Here is a 26,638-nt window from a genome sequence, read left to right as displayed (position 1 = left end):
TCCTGTGTTTCTCAGAAAAGGAACTGCAGCCAAGAGCAGGTTTCAGGCTTTTAAAGAGAGAAAGGTTTTATTGGGGTGACGGGGTGATACTCCCCCCTCCACTTCTGGATCTCCACGTCCCCCGCAGCGACCATGTCCGTTATTGCCGGATTGGCTGTGCGTTCGGGTGTGACAGTTTTCTGCGCAGCAGGCCGAGGGCGAAGGCGCCAGCTGAACCGAAGCAGCAGCAGCGACCTGTAAATGCACGGGAACGTTAGGACGCTCTCGATCCTCTCCGCTCTGAGAAGTAGATCAGAAAAGGGCTCTGAGCTCACTCAGCAAAAGGAAGAAAGCTTTCCTGTCTGGCTTGTGAATTTTGGGTGAACTGGGATGGGTGATGAGCAGGATACGGAAAACTGGGCCATAAGCCCGGATCCCCACAGCAAGGCCAGACCTCTTCTGCCATTCTCAGGAGCTCGTTCCGCTCCCTCCCGGGATGGCCTGCGAGGAGGGTCAATTACAGAAACAAGCAAGAGTCTTTTAAAGGGAGTAGTTCATTTCTTGTCTTAACAGAAAGGTATAGAGGGATATTTTTCCCCCTCTATTGTTCAGTAATCCAACTCTGAGGTAATGTATCAGCCATTTAAAAAGGCAGAGAATGTAATAAAGACATGTTAGATTTATGGCGTTTTCAGCGTTTCCATTTTAAAGCTTAAGTTAGCATCTGTATGTATATTGGAAGTTGGATTACAAAATTATAAATCTTTCTTTCCTGCAGCTATCTGAGAAAAGAAACTTATGACATTTGTTTTAGAACTGCAGGAGTATTCCAGAAAATACAGTGAAATAGGTCAGCTATTTGATTTTTAAATCAAATACCGAATATTTTATTAAGGTAAACCTATGTATTTACTTACTGAAGCCCAGAGATTCCTATAGGTGTTAATTTTTTGCCTTCATTTTCAAAGGGGAAAGTTGGTGATCTCAGGTCAACTTTTTAAATATCCATCCTCTAACTAAACTTCTTATTGGAAGGAAATGTTCCCAAAACCAATAACTTATTGTATAGTTTTGAAAGCAAATAATAAACCACTTAGGAGTTAACATATGACTGTATAATACTGTGCTATAACATTATTATTATTAGTGATGTTGCAAAAGTGGTTAAAAGCATTATATAGTATGTATTAGACATTCCTTTTCCAGAATTTTTTTACAAGAATAAAGATGACCATTTATTATAGTACATAATACGTCTGAAGCATTTTCTCATGATACATTGTAGTAAAAGTAATAGTCAATTGTATAGAATTTTCTCTGTGCCTGTTATAAAAGTTTTATAAGGCCCTATTATAAGTGCTCTCCATATATTAATTTATAATCCTCTCAATGACCATACAAGATAGTTACCTTTAATATTTGAATTTTTGCAAATGAGGAAACTGAGACACAGAAAGGTTAAGTAAATGTGTCTACAGTCATTCACTCAGTAAGCGGCAGAGCCTGGATTTAGTACATAGTTCAGTTAATATATCTGTAAGTCTACTACTGCAGTTAAAAAAAAGAAATGTTAAGGGTAGGTGCCTCTCCTATGGAGAAAAGTGGGCATGGACTGGACAGCCTTAAACCCTTGGAGTTCTACGGATCCTGTCCCCTACCCCCTTTAATTGTACTTTGATCTTAAAGGAGTTTCAAAACTTTTCGATGCTTCAGTCCCCTCTTTTGTAAAATGAGGAGAGACAATTTTACTTAGTGGAATTGTGGAGAAAATGACCTGGAGCTAATAGGCAGGTGCTTCAGAACGTGTAGTGCTTAGTTTTATCAGAAAAATTGCCTGGTGAAATAAAAACACAGGATACAAGGATATAATCAAGTCCTACAAGCTGTTCTTTCCCCCAAGCAGTCTCATTGGTGTTATGATTCCATATGTGGGTGGATCAGTGATTCCATATGAAAAACCCATTCGATGAATTGGAATGGTTCAGTGAGTACTGTAGTTCTGTAAAGTGACTTTGTACATTCCTCTTACTTTTCTTGATATCCAGTCTGCAAAATCTCCAAAATAAAACTATTTGCGAGAAACGTGTATCTTGTCTGATTTGATGTCCACGTGATATAGCGTATGGATAAGAGATTCCACAAACTTTTTCACCGAGATTTAGCAGACACTGTGCTCACTTATAAATATTTAGACTCTGCCTCTAGTTAAGAAAAAAAAAAAAGATTGCAAACAAAAATTTCTTAGGCTGGTGGTTTTTATAAAGTTTGTCCTTGTCTTCCATGGGCAATCTAAAGTTCTTTCATGGCCAGGATCAGTTGGGGATAGGTGGGGGGACAGAGGAGATGGGGCGAGATTTCTTAGGTCTAGGTTCTGTGCGGAAACCGGAAACCCTTGGACTTTTAAAATACTGTGACAAGAATATGCTAGAAATAGGATAAAATTAAAGTCCTTCCTGACAAGCAATACAAAAAAAAAATGAGCGTGATCATAACCAGTAATTTCATGTCCAATAACTGGGAAGCCCCGGGTCTCTAAATCGCCCCTCCCCGAGGCTTCCCTCCGGCAGCCGGACCCCACGGCCTCTGCAGAATAGCTTCCCGCGGAGCCGGGTGGCCTCCGAAGCTGGGCCCCCGAGAGTGGCGATTTTGTTTGCAGGGCGGGAGAAGCAACCAAGTTTAGGGGAAATGGGCTCTGGAAGCTCTGGATGAACTTATTTCCCTCTTTGTCATTCCCTGTTTAGACGCGGCTGCATCTCGGAGGAAAGGAGCCAGCCCGGCCCTCGGCCTTGGAGCCAGCCTCCCGCACCCTGCACCACAGGCCGGGGTGTCCTGAAGACGGCGGTGCCGCGCAGCGACAGGCCAGGCCGCGTGACCCCGCCTGGAGCCCCGTGCCCGCGCCCGGGCGCTACCCCGCGTCTTCGCGACCTCCAGTCCCTGCAGTGGATTCGGCCCCTCCTCCACCACCTCCGGGAACAACCGCAAATTCAGTTTGGGATTTTCCTGAGTAAACCAGAGCCTAGAGTCTTTGGCTCAATGCTGGATTTAATACGTATATATTTTTGAAGGATTCGTGTGTTTTTTTTTTTAACCTTTGATTTTTGATCTTCATTTTTGTGACAGCCCCTCACTTGTACATTATTCGTCTTTTTATTTTTGTATTATTATTTTCTCTCCCCGCACTGCTCCTTGTCCTGAGGACTCGGACGCAGCGAGCGCGCGGGGCGATGTACCAGAGCCTGGCCATGGCCGCCAACCACGGCCCCCCTCCGGGCCCCTACGAGGCGGGCGGGCCGGGCGCCTTCATGCACGGCGCAGGCGCCGCGTCCTCGCCGGTCTACGTGCCCACGCCGCGGGTGCCCTCCTCCGTGCTCGGCCTGTCCTACCTCCAGGGCGGAGGCGGGGGCACCGTGTCCGGGGCCGCCTCGGGCGGCAGCTCAGGGGCCGCGCCGTCGGGCGCAGGGCCCGGGACCCAGCAGGGCAGCCCGGGCTGGAGCCAGGCGGGAGCCGAGGGAGCCGCCTACACCCCGCCGCCAGTGTCGCCGCGCTTCTCCTTCCCGGGCACCACCGGGTCCCTGGCCGCTGCCGCCGCCGCCGCTGCGGCCCGGGAAGCCGCGGCCTACGGCAGTGGCGGCGGGGCGGCGGGCGCCGGCCTGGCGGGCCGCGAGCAGTACGGGCGAGCCGGCTTCGCGGGCTCCTACTCCAGCCCCTACCCCGCCTACATGGCCGACGTGGGCGCGTCCTGGGCCGCGGCTGCCGCGGCCTCTGCCGGTCCCTTCGACAGCCCGGTTCTGCACAGCCTGCCCGGCCGGGCCAACCCTGCAACCCGACACCCCAATCTCGGTGAGTGCTGAGCGCGCGTCCCCGGGCGGTCCGGGGCCGGAACAGAGGTAGTCCTGAGCCTTGTTTGGGACATTTAATTTTTCACAGGTATGCGGGGGCGGGGGCAGGGGATAGAGGGGATACGTGAGTTTTTCCAAGGAAAGCAAACTGGGAGACAGAACCTGGCGGCCGGGGCGGGCGGTAGTGGCGGTGAAGGTCACAGAACCACGGAACCCAGATTCCGTTTAGTGAGGGCGGGCCTGCCCTCTAGATCCTTTTCTGAAAGGGAGAGACGACTGCAGGGTGGCCCCGAGCGTCGGGTGTGTCTGGGTCTACGTGCGCCCGGGGCAGCACCCGTCTGTAGGTGACTGCGGAGGCCGCCGGGCGAGCCGGCTGCACAGCGCTGGGAGCACCGGGTTTCTGCTCCCACCTCCTCTCGGCCGTTGCTCAGCGTCCTCCGCAGGGAACTGATGACATGGCTTGGGCCCAACATCTTCTGGGCCATTTGGCGGGCCAGTTGGAGGATCCCTCGGGGTGGCAGAAGATTTTCCTGTCGGGGAGTTCACACCGGGAACAAATGAGGGACCCTAGCAATGGAGATGGGTTGAACTGGGATCAGTGCCAGGTGGGTGCCTCGGGGCCAGAGCGTGTTGTGACCATGGGCTGGTCGGCGGGGCATAGGTGCCCAGGGCTGCGTTGGAAGCGCACTCCAGGTCGGTGTCCGGGAACGCGGGAAGCCCAGAGGTGCATCTTTATAATGCCCGACTGAAGTGGAGACTTTGCCGCAGGTCCAAGTGTTCAGCCTCGTCCGGTCCCGAGGGCTGGGGTTAGAAATTACAATCGTAATGGGCACAATTTTAATAGCTTCTTTGAATGTCAGACTTGGGAAGGACATCAAACGTGTGCCCCTTGCTCCCATTTGCAGATGAACAAAATGAAGTCCGAGGAAGGGCTTCGGCGCTTCAGGCTGAGAGAGAAAGGAAGTGGCAACACTAGTTCAAAATGCAAATGACCTCTGGTCCTGTGGAATTTCAGGAAGGGACGGGATCGGGCTTGGATGGAGACTACTCTTGTAGGGGAGGGGAAGCCCAGACTTGAGCAACAAAGTTAACATTTATTGACTACCTACTAAGTGCTAAATCCTTTCGCATTTGTTCTCACTTTGAAGAGTAAAGTCTGTTCCTCCCAGGTTTCCAGTCTTGGGCTGGCTCCGAGAAGGGTCCAGGCTTTGAAGAGCCTTTAATTTATCCTCAGACCCTGGGTGGCCTGGGGAAGAGCCCCAGGGGTGTCCGCCCAAATACACATCTCAGGTAAACTGATTAACCGTGGATGTGGCGCCGGGTCTTGGAGCTGTGGCTCCCAGTTTCCCCCTCCCCGTCACGGGGGAGCCAGACGGCACCCCCAGAGAGGAGGGCCCGCCCCTCCGCAGGCTCCGGAGACCCTCGGGAGGACCTTGAGAGATAGCTCGGCAGCATCTCCATACAATGGCAGCTCGAGGTGGGCATGCTGGGCGTGGGCCCCTCAGGCCCCACGTTCTTAGAACCCTCCTGAGTTCTCTCTAGAGCTCCCTCTAGAACTCCTATTTTAAAATAGGGAGGAATGGTCCACACAGTTTCACTTCTTCGAACTTGGGGGTGGGATGGGGAGGTTGCTTCCTAACCCTTGTGATCCTGGACTGAGAATTTGGTGCTTGGTTAGGGCAAAAAGAGAAGTCTGACATCCAAAGATGGGGGGGGATTCTTTGTGGTCATGAGAGTTACAGCCAAAACAATGTAAAAAAAAATAATACGGTGGGAGGAGTGCACACAGTGAGTATTTAGATTCTCAAATGTAACCCATACCAGGCCACAGGGTGTTGGAGTAAGTAGTGTTTCCCACACTCCAGTGTCAACAGATGGCAAGCCGACCTTTAAGGAGGGCCCCCTTGCTGACAAGTGTGGCCTGTCTTCCTGGCACCTGTGCTCTGTCCCACTACTTCAGGAAGTCCCACCTGAAGACAGCCCTGGGGTCTGGCCAAGCAGTTGGATTTTCTCTTCTGTACGCAGCCAAGTGTTTTAAGTGGGCAGGTGGTGAATGGTTCCACGTTACCTATGTGAGGGGACAGGAGGCACGTTGAATTTGTTGGCATTCAGATCTCCAGCATGTTCTGCGGGTGGCACTTGCATAAAAGCCAGTTAAAAGCAGCATATGCACATGTGCTTTTTATATGTTCCTCCTATCACATGGACGCTCCTGTTAATGCCTGGTAGCTTTATTGAGGACCATCACTGACATGTTAACTGATGCTGAGTGATCGAAGGATGATGACAAGTGATTACTGAGTCCGTGGTGTTTATTGAGAGCTTGCTGTGGGGAGTTGCCACTGGGTCCTAAGATGGCAGTACAGGGTGAGGTATGACAAAGGCAAACCTAGATTCAATTTCGGGTGCCCCTGTGATCTCGGGCAAGGTACTTACCTCTCTCAGTCTCCTCTCTTCTCCTGTATAACGGGATGGTTGTAACTACTTTTAGTGTTGTTTTAAATTAGAAAAATAAGGTAACGTTTGTGAAGTTCTTGGCTTGGGCACATAAATGATGGCTATTTGAGTAAATAGTCACTATCATGGCAGAGTGACCAATTTTTCTGATTTTCTCAAGACTGAGGGTTTTTTAGGATTGGGGATTTTGAGTGCTAAACCTAGGACAGGCCCCCAACAAACGGGGATAATTGGTCACCCTAAACAGGCATGAAGACAGGTGAGTGACCCAGCAATGGGCTATGGCCATGAGCTGAGAGCAGAGGAGAGAAGACAGAGGTGTACCTCCCTCTGTCTAGGAATCTGGAAGTCTTCACCTAAGTGGTACCGTCTGCACTTGGTGCTGAAGGGTAAATAGAGTTTGTCAGGAAAAGTACCTGCAATTTGGAAAGAAAAAAAAAGAAAGAAAGAAAGAAAATGCATGCCCTCATTTACTGTCACACTGTCTGGTACCATGAAATAATAGAACCCAGCTTGGCTTTGTTTAAATGATGTATTTATCACCATAGGTGAAACCACACAGATTAACTCATTCTTCGCACAGAAACTGTTTTTAATTTCAAAGAGGAGAAAGAAGAGACCACCTTCATTTCTCTATGAAGTATTAAACGTTAGTATTAACAATAGTTCATATCTTGCCAGAGTTCTTTTGTTGGTTATTGGAATAAGGCAAAAAGCAAAGTAATAAAAGCAAACAGGGGCCTCTGTAGAGCTCTGGACTTAGGGTGGAAGGAGTGACTCTGCCTTGACTGCCATGTATATAAACTTTAATTCATTCCAAGTTCAATATGAGCCCTGACACAACCATTGAATTCATGAATTAGGCTGCACTGATGGAATTATGTGACCTTACTGAGACCAGGTACAGAGTCTCACCCATGTGTAAGTGCCTGGCACATGCTGGGCACTGAGCAAATATTTCAGTGGAGATCCAGGAGGGAGTTGCTGCAGTCCTCTGCCCAGATCAAACCACACACCACGGCTGCTGAAGAGACCCACCGGAGGCTCTGGGGAGGAGTGAGCCAGATGGGAGAGGGTTCCTGAAGCCCTGGGAAACCACTGGAGCAGTTTCCGTTGGAGAAGTCCCTGGGCGGGTAAGAGAGGGAGAGAGTGTCTGTGTATAAATATCTAAAAGGCAAAAGTCTATGTCCTTTTAACTTTGTGTTGCTCTAGGTGAGCAGATACAACGTTTGAGAAGAACGCTTTTGCACACAGGATTGTAGCTGTTGAAATGGAATGGCTGTGTCTTATTCATGCACCCCTGGGCACTGAAAGTACTTAAGGAGACACCGTGTGGCCATCTGCCAGTGGAGCTGTTCTGGGGACTCTTGCATTTCAAGGGCTTGGGTCTGCGTTGGTGTGCCTGTGAGTTAGCTGTGGCGGGATGATATAGCTGTCTCCTTTTAGAGATCCCGATCATGGTTGTTAACGTAGGCACATCCATTTGTCAGAGTGCATGGATGTATACTATTAAAATAGGAGTGTTTTATTGTGTGTACATTACACCGCAATAACGTTGATTTTTGTACCAATTAATGCTTGTAAATACTTAAGGCTGAAAAGGAAACTGGAAATTATATGAGACTATGCCTTAAAGAAAATAACATTGTGGTAGATGTTACTGGAAAAGCTATGAAAATATAGTTTACGATGGAATAACAATTCTTTTGTGTAATAGAAGAACAAGCAGTTATAATTTCAAAGGAGTGCAACAGTTTTGAATCATTTTAAGGGTTGATTAAAAAAAAATAACAACACAAAGAAATGCGTGTATATCACTCAGTGTTAGCCAAATGGTTTCTCTGAAAGCTTTGTCTCATTCACAGTGTTCTAAGAGTTTGTTTATGGTATAGGTTGGTGGAAGACTCTGAAGTGTTTTCTGGATCTTTTGGGGACTGCTTATCAATTAAGCCACTTGCTTTCAGAGCCAGTGCATTTATGTAGGGAACCTTGTGAGATCAACTCGTCGTAGGTAGCTTGTTTGGCTAGAGAATCATTCGTCAGTCTTTGAGAAACCAGTTGTTTAACTTTCCGTTACCACCCTGAGCAGGTCAGTCAGAGCTGGGGCTGGTCTGTGGTGTTGCCCTGAGAACCATTTAAATGGGGAAGGTGTGTGTGTGGCTGGGGAGGGGGGCGTAGCCAGGGGTATGTCACTGCTTCTAGTGAGATCTGTCACCTGCCCAGGGGTGTCCCATTGAAAGGTCAAGCCACATTTGTTAGGTACTTTCTAAGCGCTCAGGTGAAATGATGCACAGGAGACAGCTTTAGATAACACTTTCTTCAGTATCCCTCCCTATTTTTTTTTTTTTTTTTTACTTAAATGAGCTAAGAAAACAAACATACTCCGAGGTGTGGGGAAACAGGAACTCTGATACCTGTGGATGGGAGTGTAAATTGGTACAACCTTTATGGAGAGCCCTTTGGTGTTATCTGACAAATTACAGAGCTGATACCCTTGACCTAGAAATTTAACTTCTAGGAATTTATTCTACAAATATAGAATATATTCTATGGGTACATGTTAGTTGCAGCACTGTTGTGTCGTTGGAACTAATTATTCCAACCAAAATTGTAAATAATCTATATACGCATTATTAGGGGAGTGTTTGTGTTCACATGGTACATACAAACAATATGATATCTTGCCAGCATAAAAAATTAGGAAGTTCATTATGTAATGGTATGGTATCCTCTTCAAGACATTTATAAGTGCAGGATGTGTGTGTAGCACTGTATTTGTGTAAAAAAAGAGAAGAAAAGATTATATGCATTTGGAAATATTTAATTTCTCTCTGGAAATATTCACAAGGAACCTGTAGCATTGATTGCCCGTCGGGAATAACTGGAGAGGTGAGGGGAAAGGGTGAGAAAAGGACTTTCACCATCTGTGCCTTGGAACTTTTTGAATTTTTAACCACCTTAACCAGTTTTCATTGTCCTTTCTGTGCTTCTTTATTAATCCATTAAATAACAAGAAAATACATTTAAAATACAGGGAGGTTAAAGTTAAGATTTACTTTGTTTTGTTTTTACTGCCTTAACAATTTTTAAGTGTACAGTTCAGTAGTGTTAAGTTGTTGTTTACATTCTTGTGAAACAGATTTTCAGAATTTTTTTGTCTTGCAAAACTGAAAGTCTATACCCATTAAACAACACTCCGAACTTCACCCTCCCCCAGCCCTTAGTAACCGCCGTTCTGTCTCTATGAATCTGACTACTTTATTATTTTTTTTAAATAAATTTATTTATTCATTTATTTTTGGCTGCGTTGGGTCTTCGTTGCTGCGCGGGCTTTTCTCTAGTTGTGGTGAGCGGGGGCTACTCTTCGTTGCGGTGAGCGGGCTTCTCATTGCGGTGGCTTCTCTTGTAGCGGAGCACGGGCTCTAGGCGCGCGGGCTTCAGTAGTTGTGGTGCGTGGACTCAGTAGTTGTGGCTCACGGGCTCTAGAGTGCAAGCTCAGTAGTTGTGGCGCACGGGCTTAGTTGCTCTGCGGCATGTGGGATCTTCCCAGACCAGGGCTCGAGCCTGTGTCCCCTGCACTGGCAGGTGGATTCTTAACTGCTGCACCACCAGGGAAGCCCAATCTGACTACTTCAGATCTGTCTCTATGAATGTGACTACTTTAGATCCCTCATGTAAGTGGAAATCATACCGCACTCATCTCTTTGTGACTGCCTAATTTCACTTAGCATAATGTCCTCCAGGTTCATCCATGTTGTAGCCTGTGATATGACTTCTTCCTTTTTAATGCTGAATAATGTTCCATTGTATGTGTGTACTACATTTTGTTTATTCATCCGTCATGGACACTTGAGTTGTTTCCTCCTCTTGACTTATGAGTAGTGCTGCTGTGGACGTGGGTGTACAAATGGAACCTTTTAAATTTTGAGCCATGTGACTATATTACCAATTAAAAAAAATTAAACCAATTAAATTTTTAAAAAGACATAGTATTCATGAATTAAATTCCTGAAAGTCTCCCGCCTTTTTTTAAAAAATAGAGTTCTATATTTAGAGTTTATGGATGTACAGGAAGAGTACTTTAAAACATAAATTGTTATTTACTGAATTCGGCTTTTGATTTTTGCTTATCCAACAGGAGATTCCTTTACCTAGGGGTCAAAGAACCCTTATCCTACTCTCAGTAATGCCTTCTGGGAGCAGATCTCCGTCCACAGTTGTCAGATGTCGCCCCCCTCCCCGAACCCAACCCCATTGACGTGACTTCCTAAGATCCCCTCGTGGGCACATACACTGGTGACCTTTCCTGGTGTGGGCACTTCTCCCTCAGGTTATTTTGGGGCCAGAATGGAAAACCACTAACCTAGGACAGTGATGGGATTGTGTTAGAAAACCACATTACCTTCTCCCGAGGCAAGGTAAATCTTTTAGCCAATTCTTTTCAACCTGTCCTTTTAAGACCTTTGAGTTGTACTGAATTTAGAGCTGCAAACGTTGCTGCTTCTGTTTGCATAGGAAAGAGGAAGGACCACAGGTTTTCCCATTGCCTTGCTCTAGAAGTGGGCAATTCTTGCAGGTCCAGGGATGCTGCTGTTTTAAGATCTTGAAGGGGCCTTTTTGACTTTGGAAAGTATTTGTCTGCTGGTGACTTCTTTGACCTCCAATCCTGCGTAAGGTGCAGTTGATAAGGCTCTCTCATGGCTTGGGAATGAGCATCGCTCTGTTATATTGACCTTCTATGGCCCATGACATGGTCTCATGTAACACACTCCAGGGAGGATTATTTAAACGTTTTATTGGCTACTATAGAGCTACTCTTTTGTCTCCTTCTCAAGAAGGTAAGGGAAAATAATATGAGTGGGGTTATACTAGGAATAACCTCTGACCTGTTTTAATTTATACAAAATAAGTTTACAAGTTTGGGTACATTCATGTTTGGAAACCAGCTAACAACTTTCAACTTTTTAGGGACAGGAACCTATATCTTTTACCATATATGCATATATATATACACACACATATATACGTATATCTATGTGTGTATATATATATATATGTATTATGTACTGTGCATATATGCAAGTAAGTTGGATCCTTTCTCGAGGGTCAACGAGGAAGCTGTCAGGTAACAGGAATTTTTAAGTCCTTCTTGAGAATTAGATATTGTGATCTCCATTTTGCAGAAGAGGAAGCTGATGGTCAGAATGATTAATCTGCCCCAATTCCTGCTGGTAGTAAACAGCCCTGGCTTAGAACCCAGGTAAGTCCCACTTCCAGGACCGTGCTTTTTCCCTGTTTGCCACACTTTGCATTTGCCAAGCTTAAGGGCGCTCCACTCTTCAGATCCAGAAGGTACGTGGTGTTTGAAGGACTCAAGTAAAGTTCAGGAGTTTCTGTTACTCTGCTCACTACCTGCTCCCTCTCCCCAGTGTAGTTTCTCTTCTCTGTTTTCCTGTTTCCCACCAATGTCTCTCCATCTCATTCTGATACTGCAGAACTTGCAATGCCAGGAATCCCTGCCTCACACAGGCTTCCTTTCAGCATCCTGATTTGGGTGTGCGGAGAATTAAAGAGAGATTGCCCAGAATTCAGACCCTCCAAACTAGAAGATTCGTCTTACTCTGGGGGGGGACTGTTGGCTGCATAAGAAGAGCAAAGCCGTCTGGCTGTCTCAAAAGTCCCTTTTCTTAAGGAAACTAGAACCGTCTTCTCCGTATTCCCTTTTCTCCAAAGGTCGGAGCTGAGAAAGGAGGAGAGGAATCACAGTGATTATATTTTTTAATGAAGATGAGAATAGGGGCATGGATCAAGACAGTGGATAAAACCCCAGGCTGGAAGAGCCCATGGAATTGGTCTGAGCTGATCACAGAAGCCATGAGTGGAAGCTTTCTCGTTTCTGGCAGGGGGCCTAGGGTTTTATCTATTGCTACTCTGTAATCAGAACTGAGCCAGGATATTTAAGCCTCTTATCTGAATGAAGGGAATTTGGTTTTCTGGCCTTCAGTACTTTGCAGGAGCCCCCAAATTGCCTTCATGTCTTTAAATATCTTTTTTTTTTTTTTTGCCAAAGGAGGAATATAATCCAGACAGGTAAGCCATGCCATGTGGTTCACCCTCTGCAAATGGAATGAACGTGAGGATGTCTTTCACTCTGTGTTGAATCATCATAGATGAACTTTCTTTTGGAGGATGAGACATCAAGGAGTTACCACCAGAGTATGGTGGGAAATTTTGAGGATTATTAAGCCACAGGCTTTGGGATTCGTCAGTCACAGATCCAGTTTTGCTGCTTAAAACTGAATTAAATCCTTAAAGTAATTTTTTAATCTTCCTTTTTTTCTTCCTAGTTTAAGTCTCCATTTCTACTTCTAGAAATCCAGTCAAACTTTATCAGCTCCATTCAGTATTGATCGATAGCAACTGGTGAGCAGGTTAATTATAATCGCAGAATAAACGCTGGAGTCTCAAAGTTCACCACTTTTGCAATGTTTCCAAACCCCTCCGGGACCATGCCAAGAGACTCTCATTGACACATTCAGAGCAGGTGTGGGAGTTTGAACCCAGGCAGACAATCGGATCTGATTCAAGACAACTCAATTTGGCTTCTTATCTGCAGCTTTTCCTATCTTATGATGTCTGTCATTTCAGATAAAAAAAAGTTCAGTCAACTGAGCTGGGAAATGGCAAGTTACATTTTCTTCTGATAAAAGTTTTCTAGTTGCTGTTTTATCAGATTGGGTTGAAATTGTATGTGTTTCTGTCAAGGTCTGCAATGACCTTTTCAGATATTTTATCAGGTATTAGGTGGGGAAACCTTTTTTTTTTTCTCTTTCTTTCTTTGACCTAGCAGAGAATGACCTGACTTCCAGGATCATAAATCAAACCAGGCAAAGAGAGGCAATAATACAGGTTACCCATCAAAATTGAGTAGGCGGGGGAAAACAAACAACAAATAAAACCTTTCGCTAGCATATAGAGAGAACTTAACTTGACCCGTGGTTCTCACAGTGTACACTTAATAGGAAAATATTGCTTATTTGAAAAAAGAGAATGTTTTCTACGTCAAAGATGGCTTCAGAAAAACAAACAGTTTTTTTTTTCAAATAGTATCAGTAAAACTTAAGTATTTTTCTTTTATTAAACTCAGGTATATTTACTATGGAGAAATGAAAAACTCATATAAACCAATGCACAGAATTTGTAATCTTACCATCCAAAGATAACCACTGTTAGACATTAATCCTTGGCTTCTTAGTTACCATACATATACAGGCATGTGTATATCTATATATTTAAACAGTCATAAAAGTTACTGTTTAGTTATTTCAGCACTGAAGAAAGTTTTCATAAGATTGGTGACCCAGACTGGCTCCTAAAGACTGGTCTCTTAAATAGAGCAAAACTGGGAAATTGACCGAAAGAGCTGCCAATAATAAATAGCCAATCAAATGGGAGCGTTGTGTATAAAAGCATAGCTTTTCAATCTTATAGTATGTTATGTTTAGCCATTTTAAGGCTAGAGCATATTTATAAGTTTTAAGTGGTTGCCCCCTTGAAGTGAGGTGACCAGCTGCAGGAGGTGTTGATTTGTGAGGCTCTGATTTGTTGAGAAATGTGAGCAAGTAGCTTTCAACCCACTTTTTAGAAGGGGAGGTCAGTGAGGTGAAAGTGTATCAGTCCAGCCCAAGATCCTGTTCCCTGCTCTAATCTTCCTGCTGTGTGACTTTGGACAACTTATGAAGCCCCTCTGAGCTTGAGTATCTGCACTGGTAAGGTTAAGAAATCAGGCCAGGCACAGAAATAGTGAGAAGGGGTATTTAAAATCCAGGGTCTGGGAATTCCCTGGCGGTCCAGTGTTTAGGACCCCACGCTTTCACTGCCATGGGCCCAGGTTCAATCCCTGGTCGGGGAACTAAGATTCCTTAAGGCCCACAGTGGAAGGAAGGAAGGAAGGAAAGAAAGAGAGAAAGAGAGAGAGGGAGGGAGGGAGGGAGGGAGGAAGGGAGGGAGGGAGGGAGGGAGGGAGGGAGGAAGGAAGGAAGGAAGGAAGGAAGGAAGGAAGGAAGGAAGGAAGGAAGGAAGGGAGGGAAGGAAGGAAGGAGAAAGAAAATCAAATCAATCCAGGGTCTGATGGCAGTGCCCATGACAATAGTTCATGCTGGCTGTTACAGCAAAGCTACCATAGTGAAATGTCACCTTCCTGAGCTTACCTGGCATCCACTTGACTTCATGCAGTCTGTGTAGAGCAGGTTTCCATGGCTACCTGCCTCATTTTAAGCAATAGTATCTGTGAAATTTCAAGTTTGATGGGCTAATTTTATTTTTTCTTATAAAATACTTAACTACTAAAATGTAAAAACAACGGTGGAAAACCATGGGTTAAGTGACCTCAGAATTGGTCTCAGTTTGTGGTTCCTTTGGTTTTGTTTTTCTGTTATTCACTAAACCCATTCAGTGCCTAAGGTCCCCACAGGCCGCGGAGATCCGCAGAGGGTAGAGCTCTGTTACAAACACCAGTACCAGACACACCATTTGCCTCATCAGCCAACCAGCCAACAAATATTTTTTTCCTGCTTCCTGTGAGCTGAGCACTTGTTAGGCTTTGGAGATCGAAAACGAACAAGGCGGTCTCTGCCTCCCAGGAGCCTACAGTCTGGCAGGGGAGGTAAAAAAAAAAGTGAGAGTCTGAGTATATGGAGGGCTCTAGAGGGGTAAGTCTGGGTTCCACGCGAGTCCAGGATGCCAGACCGACAGAGACCAGGCTTCCTGGAGGAGTGGACTCCTATAGGGAGTCTGAAACGATGATTAGGAGTTTGCTGCATGGGAGGAAGGACATGGTAAGCTGAGGAGGTCTCTTGAGTTGGCTCTTCTGCAGTGTCGGGGGGTGGGGTGAGGGGGCCATGCAGCAGGCAGAGGCATCTGGAGAGTTCGGACTTGGCCTGGGGAAGAGAAGACTTAGACAGTGGAGGGGCAGGATTCAAGTAGCATTTTGGATATGTCGTTCTGGTTATAGTGTAGAAAGGCTAAAAATAGTGGCTCTTGTTTGTTTTGCTTTTGCCTCGCTCCTGCAAGGTAATGACCGCCTTCCCTCTGCATTTCTGCACCCGTTCCCACTTAGAGAAAGATGTCTGATGGAAAGGAAGAGGCTCGCTGTGAAGATGCTGTGGAGGAGCTGTGTGTCTGTGGGTGCTTTAGCAGTAGGGCACAGTGAGGCTGGGCGGCTTGTGTCCAGGCTGAGGTAGAAGAAGGGGCAGAAATCCAGGCTGATTCTAGTTCCCAAACCAGATCCCTGCCCTGGAAAGGATGGGGCCGTGGCTGATCTGACCTCAGAGGTGGGGTCCCACCTTCTTCTTCTCAGTGATTCTGCCCGTAAAGGTGAGATGTAAAGGGCCAGGAGTGGCCTGAATAGGAATACAGATAATTACAGGGGAAAATACTGTTTATGCAGGTGTGCAAAGCCAGATGCCACAGCACCTCCCTCCCAGGAGGGTTAGAGGTGAAGATGAAGACTTTAAGTTCAATTCCTGCCTTTTAAACAAGTTTTTAAGAATATGTTAAATTTCAATCATATGCAAAAGTAGAGAGTGTCTACTCATCCCCCAGCTTCAACAAATGTCAACTCTCGGCCAGCTGTATTTCATCTGTATCCGCCCCCCCCCCCCCGCATTCCCCTACACTAGGTTATTTTGAAGGAAGTTCCAGACAACTTATCATTTTATCTCTAAATACTTCTGTCTGTATCTCTAAAAGATATAAGGATACTTAAAAAAAAAATACAGCCCCAGGACCAGTATCACTCTGATACAGTTAACCACCACTCCTTAATATCATTAAATATCCAATCGGTGTTCAAATTTCCCATTTGTCTAATTTTCTTTAACAATTTGTTCAAATTGGGATCTAAATAAGGTCCATACGTTGCCTCTGTTGATGTCTCTTAAGTTTCTTTTAACCTATAGTTCCCCTTTTACTCTCTCTTCTTTTTCCTGCAATATGTTTGCTAAAGAAACTAGGCTTTTCTTGTAGGTTTCCCACAGCCCGGATTTTGTTGATTGCATTCCCCTCATTTAACATGTTCCTCTGTCCCCTGTTTTTCGTGTAAATCTGTGATTGGAAAAATAGGCTAGGTAATGTTCAGCAGCCGTGGACGGTCATTGCCTAGATCTGTTATTTCATCAGGGGTTGCAAACGGTCGCATTCTAACGCTCTCACCCCTTCTTCATTTATTAGCTGATACACATCTATAACAGTAAAAAAAAATTTTTTTTTAGTTTATCAAATATTTGGTTACCCTGAGATACAGTTTGTATAGGAAAGGCAGGATAAATGCTTGCTTCTTTCACTTTACTTTTCAGTGTTCAAAATAATGAATTAGTTCCCTAGCATCCTTCCGAGATTACCAGTGAAATAAAAACTTCTTAGTATCATTAAGGACTCATGGATTTAAACAGATATGATGTGTTTTATCCCATGTCCTTATTATCCTGATTGATGTTCACATTGTCCCATCTTTTGCCAGTGGAAACTTGTCCAAATTGTCTCCTGAGTTCTTTTGACAAAATCTTGGTTTGATCCTTTCCTGCTTTCCATACTACAAAATGTTCCAAGCTCTTATACATTTTCTCCTCCCAGACCTGGGTTTGGCTATCTCTCCAGGAAACCCAGACTCCTTTTAGTGAGAAATGGTATTTGGACACCACTCTTAGAGTTGGCTCTGCTAGTTGTGCTTTTTGCTGTTGGGTTAGTCATTCCGTATAGAGAGTTAGGAAATACTTCCCCCGTCCACCTGAAGATAAGATAAAATACATCATGTATGGATGCTAATACTTCCAATTCAAATTTAGGACTGAAAGACTTTCACTTCCCTTTATGCATCCTTTTTTTTTAACTGTCGTAAAATATACACAACATAAAATTGACCATTTTAACAATTTTTTCAGTATCACTTCAGTTGGCATTAAGTGCATGTACATTTTTGTGCATCCATCACCACCATCTGTCTCCAGAACTTTTTCGTCTCCCCCCCGCAGTGAAACTCTGTATCCATTTCCTCCTCTCAGCCTCTGGCAGCCACCATTCTCTTTTCTGTCTCTAGGAATTTGACTATTCCAGTTACCTCATGTAAGTGGAATCATACAGTGTTTGTCCTTTTGTGTCTGGATTATTTCACTTAGCATCTGTCCGCAGGGTTCATCCATGTTGTGGCCTGTGTCAGAATCTCCTTCCTTTTAAAGACTGAATACTATTCCGTTGTATGGATAGAACACATTTTTTTATCCAGTCATCTGTTCACGGACACTTGGGCGGCTTCTGCCTTTTGGCTGTTGTGAATCGTGCTGTTTGTACCAATATCTACTCGAGTCCCTGCTTTCATTTCTTCTGGGAATATACCCAGAAGTGGAGTTGCTGGATCGTGTGGTTTGGAGGTACCACCATGCCGTTTTCCATGGCGACTGCACCATTTTACATCTTTAAATCTTCACATCCACACCAAGAATCTTCATCCTCAAAAACCCCAACGTAATTCCTCGTTTGCTTTATGCCGTAACATCCGTAAGAGCCTGAGGAAACCAGTACCAACGCTAAACTTGACCCTCGGTTACTGAAACCTGTTCTGTCTGTTTTGGTCATTCCTTGCCTTTTGGCTTCGGATTTACCTCCAGTGTTTCCAGCTCTTGGCTTTGGGCTCCTCTGCAACTACACGAGCTGGTTGCTTACGGCAACTCCCCCTACCTCCTGCTTCTTGATGCAGTGCTGCACCCCAGAGGACCACCTTGGGCATCTGGCACGTCATCCGCCACATCTTAGACCTTTTCCCAGTGCTCCAGCGGCCTGGTTGTCCTTTAGGGGCCAGCAGGGTTGACACAGTGGGGCCAGTTGTGGAGGACCTTGAAAGTCGGGTAGAGGAGTTTAGGACTTTATGAATAGAGGCAAACATAATTGAAGCAATAAATTGGGAATACATACACACAGAGGTGTGTGTGTGTGTGTGTGTGTGTGTGTGTGTGAGAGAGAGAGAGAGAGAGAGGGAGGGAGGGAGGCTGGCATGGAGACAGAAGGCCTCTGGTTCAGTTAGAGGCTGTCAGAGGCTTTCTCTAGCCTGGATAATGAGTGAGTGATGGCAGAGGACATGGAAGGAAAGGCCTGAGACGTCACCAGGCTAGACTGTTGCAGGAAAGGCATGGGTGAAGACAGTGGTATGTGTCAGCTTCCATGCGCCCCTCATCCCCCAGTTTACACGGGCTGGGGGTGGTCATCCCCTAGTCGCTGGCCCAGAGGTGGCATCTGAGTTTGCTTCCCTTCTCTGGGAATCTGAACTGTTCTTCCACCACGCCGCCCTTCCACTTAGCTGATAATCTCCCGGTGGGAGTGGGGGCGAGAGAGAGGGGATACACGGTAGCAAAGGGGATACTGGATCGAGGTAGGAATCCTGGATTTGAGGCCTCACATCCCTGACCTGTTGTGTGGACCAGGCCAATGTCACTTCTTCCCTTGTCTGGGATTCCACTTCCCCATCAGGAACACACACCCCTTACCCCCAGTACCTTGATTTGCTGCACTGAAAAAGTCTGGAGGAACTTGTGAATAGGGAGTTGAGTAAACTGTTAGGTAGAATTTCTCACCCGCATGTTCCCATTTAAGGCCTGGGGAATCAGAGGCATCACTTCCCCCTTTGCCTGGTAGCCTCCGACTGCTGGGACAGCCCGGAAAATACCTGGCCCTTCTAAGCGAGGCCACCAAGAAGAGCTGGCAGGCACTTATTTGACTACTTTCCTGTGGAGAGAAGGGCAAATTCTACTGTATTCCAGAGAATCCTTGGGTTTTACTGCTTAGCTTGGAGAGTCTTGGCCTTTGATGGCAAGGCCAAGATGGTGGGAGCTTCTGAGCTCAGCTCTGAACTCCAGAGGCCAGGCTGCCTGCTGTCTGTCGTGGGGAAGAAGCGCCTTGGCAAGCCACCTGGTATCTGATGGTCTCCTTTTTCCTTCTACCCTAGTAATTCCACAATGGCTTTTTCATGCACACAACTTTGGTCTCTTCTTCTCACTCACCTGCCTGTGGAAGAACCAGAAGCAAACAAGGAAGAATCAAAGAAATCAGGTTCACATTGCCTCTTGGTAGCCAAGAGGGAGCAGAGGTGGATCTTGTCGTGAATGCAAGAGAGCTGGGGTGGGCTCGTCTCTCCAGGCAGCCTTTGACTCACCTACAGGCAGAATCCCCGAGAATCGTACACAGCCAGCGTTCTCACCATTTCCATGGTGCTGTCATTTTATTTGGATTATAGTTCTTCTAGATTGAAAGTGTTTCCAGGGCAAGAATTATACCTCACTTAGTTTGGAGTCCATGATACGATTACATGGTAAATACTAAGTAAACGTTCATTATCTGAAAAGATAAAATCAGGAATTCATCACAAAGTATATGGCCCCTCCGGCTCATATATTCATACCTGCAGTCCGGGTCCACTGAGACTGGCTGGGAGGAGGGAACCATCCTTGTAAAAGGAACCTGAGGGGGAGGAGTCCAGGGACGAGCATGGCCCCATCATGATCAGTTTTACAGGGAGAGGGATCTGGTGGGACTGGGGTGTGGGGAGGGGAGGATATTGAAGAGCTGTTAGAATCATGCTCAGGCAGCCCAAACCTAGGAGGTGGTGGGAGAGGGGAGAGCAGAGAAAACTCTAGTGGTGTGTCCTCAAAGGTAACAGCAAGGAAACAGGGCACCGAGGGGTGGGACAGCGTATTGGACATGGTGGGCCAGAGGCATGGGGGAGGGACAGGCAGGTGGGATGTCCAGGAGGCAGGTAGCCGGGGCTGGAGTCTGGGATCATCACTCTGTTTGAAGCCATGAGACCAGGAGAGAGCCCCCAGGGTCGTGGGGACAGTGACGGGGGGCTGGGGGGGCAGTGCTGGCCTCCAGCAGAGGTGGGAGGGGTAACAGCTAAGAGATGCCTGACAAGAGGAGCTAAGAAAGGAAGCTGAAAAAATCGACAGTTACGTGCCCTCCATTTTCACCTCGCAAAACCCACCTGAGCTCATTCTTTGATCCTGTGATGCTCTGCTGAGCCCTGATGGTGCCCCCTTGGGCTTCCTAAGCCCCCCCCCCCCCGCCACCAAGCCTTCACATCCTATCAGAATTCTGGCCCTGGAGCCCGTCTCCCCCTGCCAGTGTATGGAGACTTGCAGAATTTCGCTCATCAAGTTTGTCCTTTCCAACCCGTTGAGTGCCCGAATCCACTCTTTTCCCTCCTCCTCACTGTGAATAGATTCCTTGAGATCCTTCTTAGAGAGCCTCTTAAGGCACCAGGGAGAGTTTTGTGTATACGGGTAACTGCCTCTCAAACTCATCATAACAAACGGGCTCAGGAACTCAAAGATTCTCTGTAGAAACAAACTCTCCCGTCAGACTCTGTTTAAAGGGCATAAGTGCCTGTTGATTTGGGAGGCTGGTCTCTGCCTGCCTGAAGTGCTTCACAGAAGTGACAAGACACTCTCCTTCAGGGAATGTTGATATTAAGTTTCCTGCCCTGTGTAAACACATCTCCAGGAATAGCATTAATAAAGGGGACCCTTTTCCCAAGACAAAGCAGGAGGGGGGGGCGGGGGAGAAGGACCAGGAGGACGGATCTGCCGGGCCAGGGAGAGCTGGCCGAGCGCACCATCTGACCAGCTGTTCTCGGTGAAGGCAGAGCCCGTTAGCTGGGCTGGTTTTCGTCATAGTCACAACTCTTGCTTATATTTCTTGTTGGGACGTCCATCTTTTTACTGTTTGACAACTGATGACGGGGCGACGGAAGAGGCTTGTGGTGGAGGGAGCGAGTCTGGAGTCAGACATCCGATTTAAAATTCCAGCTTTATTACCCATTGCAATGTTCCCCACTTTTCACGTCCGTAAAATTGAATAGAAGCCACTTCGTAGGGTCATGGTGAGTAATAGGAATAATGCTCATAATGCATAGTACCTGACATGCGGTAAGCATCCTTAAGTGTTAGTCACTGGTCACCTGTTAGTAAATGTTCACTGTTATCATTAAACAGATATTATTTCAAACAGGATTTTTTGGCTCCACTAATGAAAGGTTAGGTTGCCAGGTGGAATTAAATGAGGGTTTTGTATTTGTTCAAAGTGGCCTTCTTTCTCAGTATTGGTCTACATTTAGGGACATAGACCCCATATCCAACTTAATGTCTGTAATTTCTTCTACATACGGGGGGGGGGCACATGTCCATAAGGCTAATGGGGCTTGTAGACACCTGAAGAGTGACTTTTGTCATAGCTTTGGAATGTTTTTTAAATCCTTCCGAGGAAGGTGGAGTCAGTTGTCTGCCTCCAGTGAGAGCTGAACAAAAGGGAAAAAACGAAGAAACCACTTAGAAAGGAAGAAGGGTTGTGTGGTGCGTCTGTGGGGGGTATGTGTCCTGAGGAGGCCCTGCTGGGGTCTGTCGCTGGGAGTCTGACAGTAAATGAGAACCCCTTCCGCCTTGAGCTGCTTCAGTGGGGTCTTCCCTGGGGTCCAAGTCCAGCACCACTTGGTTAACATCATCATGGGAATTCAGGGAATTGTGTGTGCTGAGGCCACCGCACATGTGCCTGAACAGCTCTGTTGAGGCTGGGCTACTTGGGCAGTCTTCCTTCCCTGGGGATCTTGCCGCCACAGGATTTTCCTTTTGTCTTGGCTTTTCTGAAGTTGCTGCTACCTCTGAGTTTCTTTCTGGAAGACAGAGCCGTAGGAAGACCCTGCCATGAGGAATCTCCCCAGCTGGGCCAGCAAACCGGAGCCATAGTGGTCGAGATCTCACTGATTTATTTGGCTGCTCAGTGCACAGCTCTGCATTTGTTCCTGATTTTTAGCTTTTGTTTGTTTGGTTTTTTTGTAAAGATGAATAAATAATTGATTTAAAAGGGAGAGACACAGTGGCCAAAAGGTGGAAGCAACCCAAGTGTCCATAGACAGATGAGTGGATACACAGAACATGGTGTGTATATGTACAATGTGGGGATTCTGACACAGGCTACAGCACGGATGAATCTTGAGAATATTATGCTGAGTGAAATAAGCCAAAACACTGCGCATGATTCCACTTACATGAGGGACCTAGAGTAGTCAGAGTCATAGAGACAGAATGGTGGTTGCCAGGGGCTGAGGGGAGAGGGGAGTAGTTATTTAATGGGCACAGAGTTTCAGTTTAGCAAGATGAAAAGAGTTCTGGAGATGGGTTGTACAACAATATGAAAATACTTAACACTACTGAATTGTACACTTAAAACAGTTAAATGGTAATTTTATGTTTTGTGTATTTTACCTCTGTTAAAAATAAAAAACAGAAAGAGAGACGGTGTAAAAGCTTAGCAAGTCCCCAACACTGCATACTATTTGCCTCCACAAAGGTATAAGCGGTATTAATCTAAGAGTTGGTAGTACTATCTCTTCTGAACTTGTTCTATAAGATTGCTTTTCTGTAGCAGCTTCACACTTTTCCTGAGATGTCTGCCAAGTTTGTGAAAGTTGTAAAAGGACGGGTTGAACTACTAGACCTTTGTCATCAAAAACGGTCCAGGAGCGCTGGGATTCAGCTGCTGCGCTTCAGGTGGGAGAAAGAAGGGCTGAGAGCTGGGCACTGTGAGGGCCCCAGTGTGGAGAAACTCCACATCTTTACATGGAATTTGTAAATGTCTGCTTGGCCTCAGAGTTCTGAGACTAGAGTGAAAAAAGGAGAAAGGAAATAAAACTAACCCAATAAACAAGGTATAAAATATACCCTGATCTCCATGTGTTTATAACTTGGTTTAGGAACAAAATATAGTTTGGAAGAAAAGAATGAAGTCATACCAAGAGATGTAAATGACACTCCAAGACAAGGATACGAACAGGCAATTGAAGATCAATGTGATAAATTGCCGAATAAACCCATGGAAGCATCGGGTTAGTCTAGGAAGGCTCGCGACAGGAAAAGGAAGAGCAGGTGCTAGGATGTGAGAAGGATGCTTGTACAGTGAAGAAGCGGGGGCTTCCCTGGTGGCGCAGTGGTTGAGAGTCTGCCTGCCGATGCAGGGGATGTGGGTTCGTGCCCCGGTCCGGGAAGATCCCACATGCCCGCGGAGCGGCTGGGCCCTTGAGCCATGGCCGCTGAGCCTGCGCGTCCGGAGCCTGTGCTCCGCAACGGGAGAGGCCACAACAGAGAGAGGCCTGCGTACCGCAAAAAACAGTGAAGAAGCGGGTAGAGACTTTCTGGGGAAGATAGCAGAGTAAAGTATGCCTTCTCCCCTTCCTCCCTGAATACTGATAAATCAGATGAAAAGAACCCTCAGAATACAGTAAAAATTTCATCTCTAGTGAAACTAGGAAAATTCCCTCAACTACAGAAATACTCTCAAATATAATGGAAATTCAAACCACATCGAGGGGAAGACTTGGAGAGCTGATCCATACCTCTCAGATTTCCAGCCCATGTAAACTTACCTGGTAAGAAAATAGATGAGATGGGAAAGGAAGAGCCAATGTTTTCACTATTTGCAGATGAAATAGTCAACTTTGGTAAACAAATATGTAAGATCACTATGGAGAAAGCTATAAAACTTAAAAGACATACTTTAAAAAGACATGGATAAGTGGGAAAAGGTACTATGTTCTCGGATTGGAAAACTTAGCAGTATTCTTTCTTCCAAATTCCCCCACCCCCCAGCCAAACAAAATCTATAAATTTAATGCAGTCCCAGCAAACATCCCAGCAGGCTTTCTTAAATACAACTTGTCAAGCTGATTATAAAATTTACGTGGAAGAGTTATTGTGCAAGAATAGCCAAGATAGTTTTTATAAAGAAAACGTAAGAAGGGAGAACTTGTGCTATCAGAAATCAAAACAAGTGAAAATAAACAGGTACTGGCAGAAATTAAGGCAATGATGTTCATTGCAGCCCTGCTGTATGTAGTAGTGAAAAATTACTTGCTGAAATACAGCCAAGGCATTAGGAAAGGGGAAGCTATGGTACAAAAAGACTGGCATTAAGTGATGTATCCTTTCAGATATCAAAGTACAGCTAAACAACTGTGGGAGTTATGGATTAGAACATAAATGTTTTATACCTTTACAGTATAAAACTAATAAATCCTTTTAAAAGAGTGAGATAGATCTGTACTGATATGGGAAAATATCCAACTACATGAGTTTCCATGAAGAAACTAAACTGCAGAAGAGTCTGTGTGGTATGATCCCATTTGCGTTCAGGGCAGATGGCACTGTTCTTCCAGGTGTCCCTTCCCGGGGCAGAATTATATCCCCCCACCCTGATAACATAGGCTTGCCTATGAGACTAGCTTTGATCAATGACATGTGACTAGCAGTCACTTGTGCAGATTCCAGACACAGCTTTAAGAGTCATCATGGGGTTCCCTGGTGGCGCAGTGGTTGAGAGTCCGCCTGCCGATGCAGGGGACACGGGTTCGTGCCCCGGTCCGGGAAGATCCCACATGCCGCGGAGTGGCTGGGTCCGTGAACCATGGCCGCTGAGCCTGCACATCTGGAGCCTGTGCTCCGCAACGGGAGAGGCCACAACAGTGAGAGGCCCGCGTACCGCAAAAACAAAACAAAACAAAAACAAGAGTCGTTATGTAGTTCTGACATCACTTTTTGCCCCCGCCGTGAGGCTTGTATGACCCAGACAGAGGTTGCACCTTCAGCCTGGGTCTTGGAGCGAAGCACACATGTATAACAGAACTGCAGCCAACTTGCAACTGACATGTACTGTGAACAGCAGAAAACAAATCTTTAATATAGTAGGCCACTGAGATTCTGGGATTGTTTGTTACAGCATAACCTAGCAAAAGCTATCTGATACATTGTTAAACAGCACCAAAACCAAACATAAGTGTTTTCTGAATATATATATTTTTTCCCTTTAATTCATCTATATCTGTTACAAGTTTTAAAGCAGAATGTGACTTGAGCACTGCATTCCAATTCACAAAACTTGGCTCCGAGTTACTTTTCAAGGACTTTACAACATGTCTAGGTAAGCTTATAATTTTGCTACTCTAAACAGTACTTTTCTTTGGAAAACAAGTCCGGTGGATAGTTACTCCCATCAAGTTGGTTCAGTTTAACATACTAATTTCTAGAAGCCTGGCACATGCAGTCAGTAACTACAGGGGATGGAAGGTTTTGAACATGTCTATAACGTGCCTAATATATTGTAGAGATATGTACAAGGATGCCTGTTGCAGCATTTATTACAGCAAAAATTGAAAACTACCTGAATATACATCAATAATGAAATTGACAAACTAAATATGATATGTGAATATAATGGAAAACTATAAAGCAACTAAATAAAGTAGCTCCAGATGTATCAACGTAATTAAAATGCAGAAGCATATTAATAAGAAAAAATAAAACTTAAGGATACAAATCATGTTATTTCTATGAAGTTTAAAACATGCAAAAAAATTATATATTGCTTTTTAAAAAGTATGCACATATATTACCAGAGTAAAAACATTCACGTGAATGAGAAACCTATTCAAGATAGAGGTTTTTTCTACTGAGGGAAGGAGGAGATGGATGGATACACAGGAATCAACTGTCTGCAGTGCTTTATTTCTTTCAAAAATCAGAAGAAACTGTGGTAAAATGTTAAGATTTAACAAAGCTAGATGCTGGCTTCAGGAGCCTTTTAATATTCTTTTCTTCTCAATTACTGAAATAGTCCATGTTTTTTAAAAAGTAAATTTGTAAACATAATGTACAGTGTGAGGGCATTCATGTAAATTTAAATTTATACAAAGCCATACTTATAATGTTCAGAGGTACGTATATATGTGTGTAAGAGTATAAAAATGAATTGGAAGAATATACACTAAATTCAAAATAGGGGTTGGTTAAGAGATGGTGATAGGGAATAAAAGGGATTGTTATATTATTTTTGGTACTTTTCTGTAATTCTAAATTTCTAAAAATGAAAATTATAATTAATAACAGAAAATGTCTAGAAATAGAAAATTTGTTAGCCACCGTTGCCTCTGAGGAGTGGGATAATGGTAATTGTGGAGACTCTTATTTTTCACGTGACATCTTTCTGTACTGTTTGAATTCTTTTTTTTTTTTTAACATCTTTATTGGAGTATTTGAATTCTTATAGCAGTTATGATGTATACAATTTAAACATAAATTAGGAGGAAATAAATAAATATATATATGAGAAGAGTTACAATGTAGTGCCAAGTTAGATGATTCAAAAAGTAGGGAGCTAGAAATCATCTTTTCCAAATATTTCATTTTTGAGTTGCGGAGACCAGAGCAAGAGAGGTAATGTTACTGTTGCTGAACATTTTGGCCTCCAGTTGCTTCTGGAATTGGGTCTCATTACTC

The 26,638-nt window shown here is 45.1% G+C and overlaps 1 protein-coding gene across 2 annotated transcripts in view; it reads left to right on the top strand.

Moving 5' to 3' along the window:
• Positions 1-3,125: 3,125 nt before the first annotated feature.
• The window catches only part of GATA4 (GATA binding protein 4), a 48,443-nt gene continuing 24,930 nt past the window's right edge, over positions 3,126-26,638 (top strand). For both annotated transcript variants that reach the window (XM_022594914.2, XM_022594913.2), the window contains exon 1: positions 3,126-3,819. In XM_022594914.2, coding sequence (XP_022450622.1) covers positions 3,204-3,819 — 616 coding nt within the window. In that variant the 5' untranslated portion in view covers positions 3,126-3,203. The remainder of the gene's footprint in view (positions 3,820-26,638) is intronic.

This window comes from Delphinapterus leucas, chromosome 6 (genome assembly GCF_059928025.1).
Source record: "Delphinapterus leucas isolate spDelLeu-1000000601 "Yukka" chromosome 6, BTC_Dleu_Yukka2, whole genome shotgun sequence".
NCBI lineage: Eukaryota > Metazoa > Chordata > Mammalia > Artiodactyla > Monodontidae > Delphinapterus > Delphinapterus leucas.
Note: the sequence above shows the minus strand (reverse complement) of the source record. Positions and strands in the feature narration are given on the sequence as shown.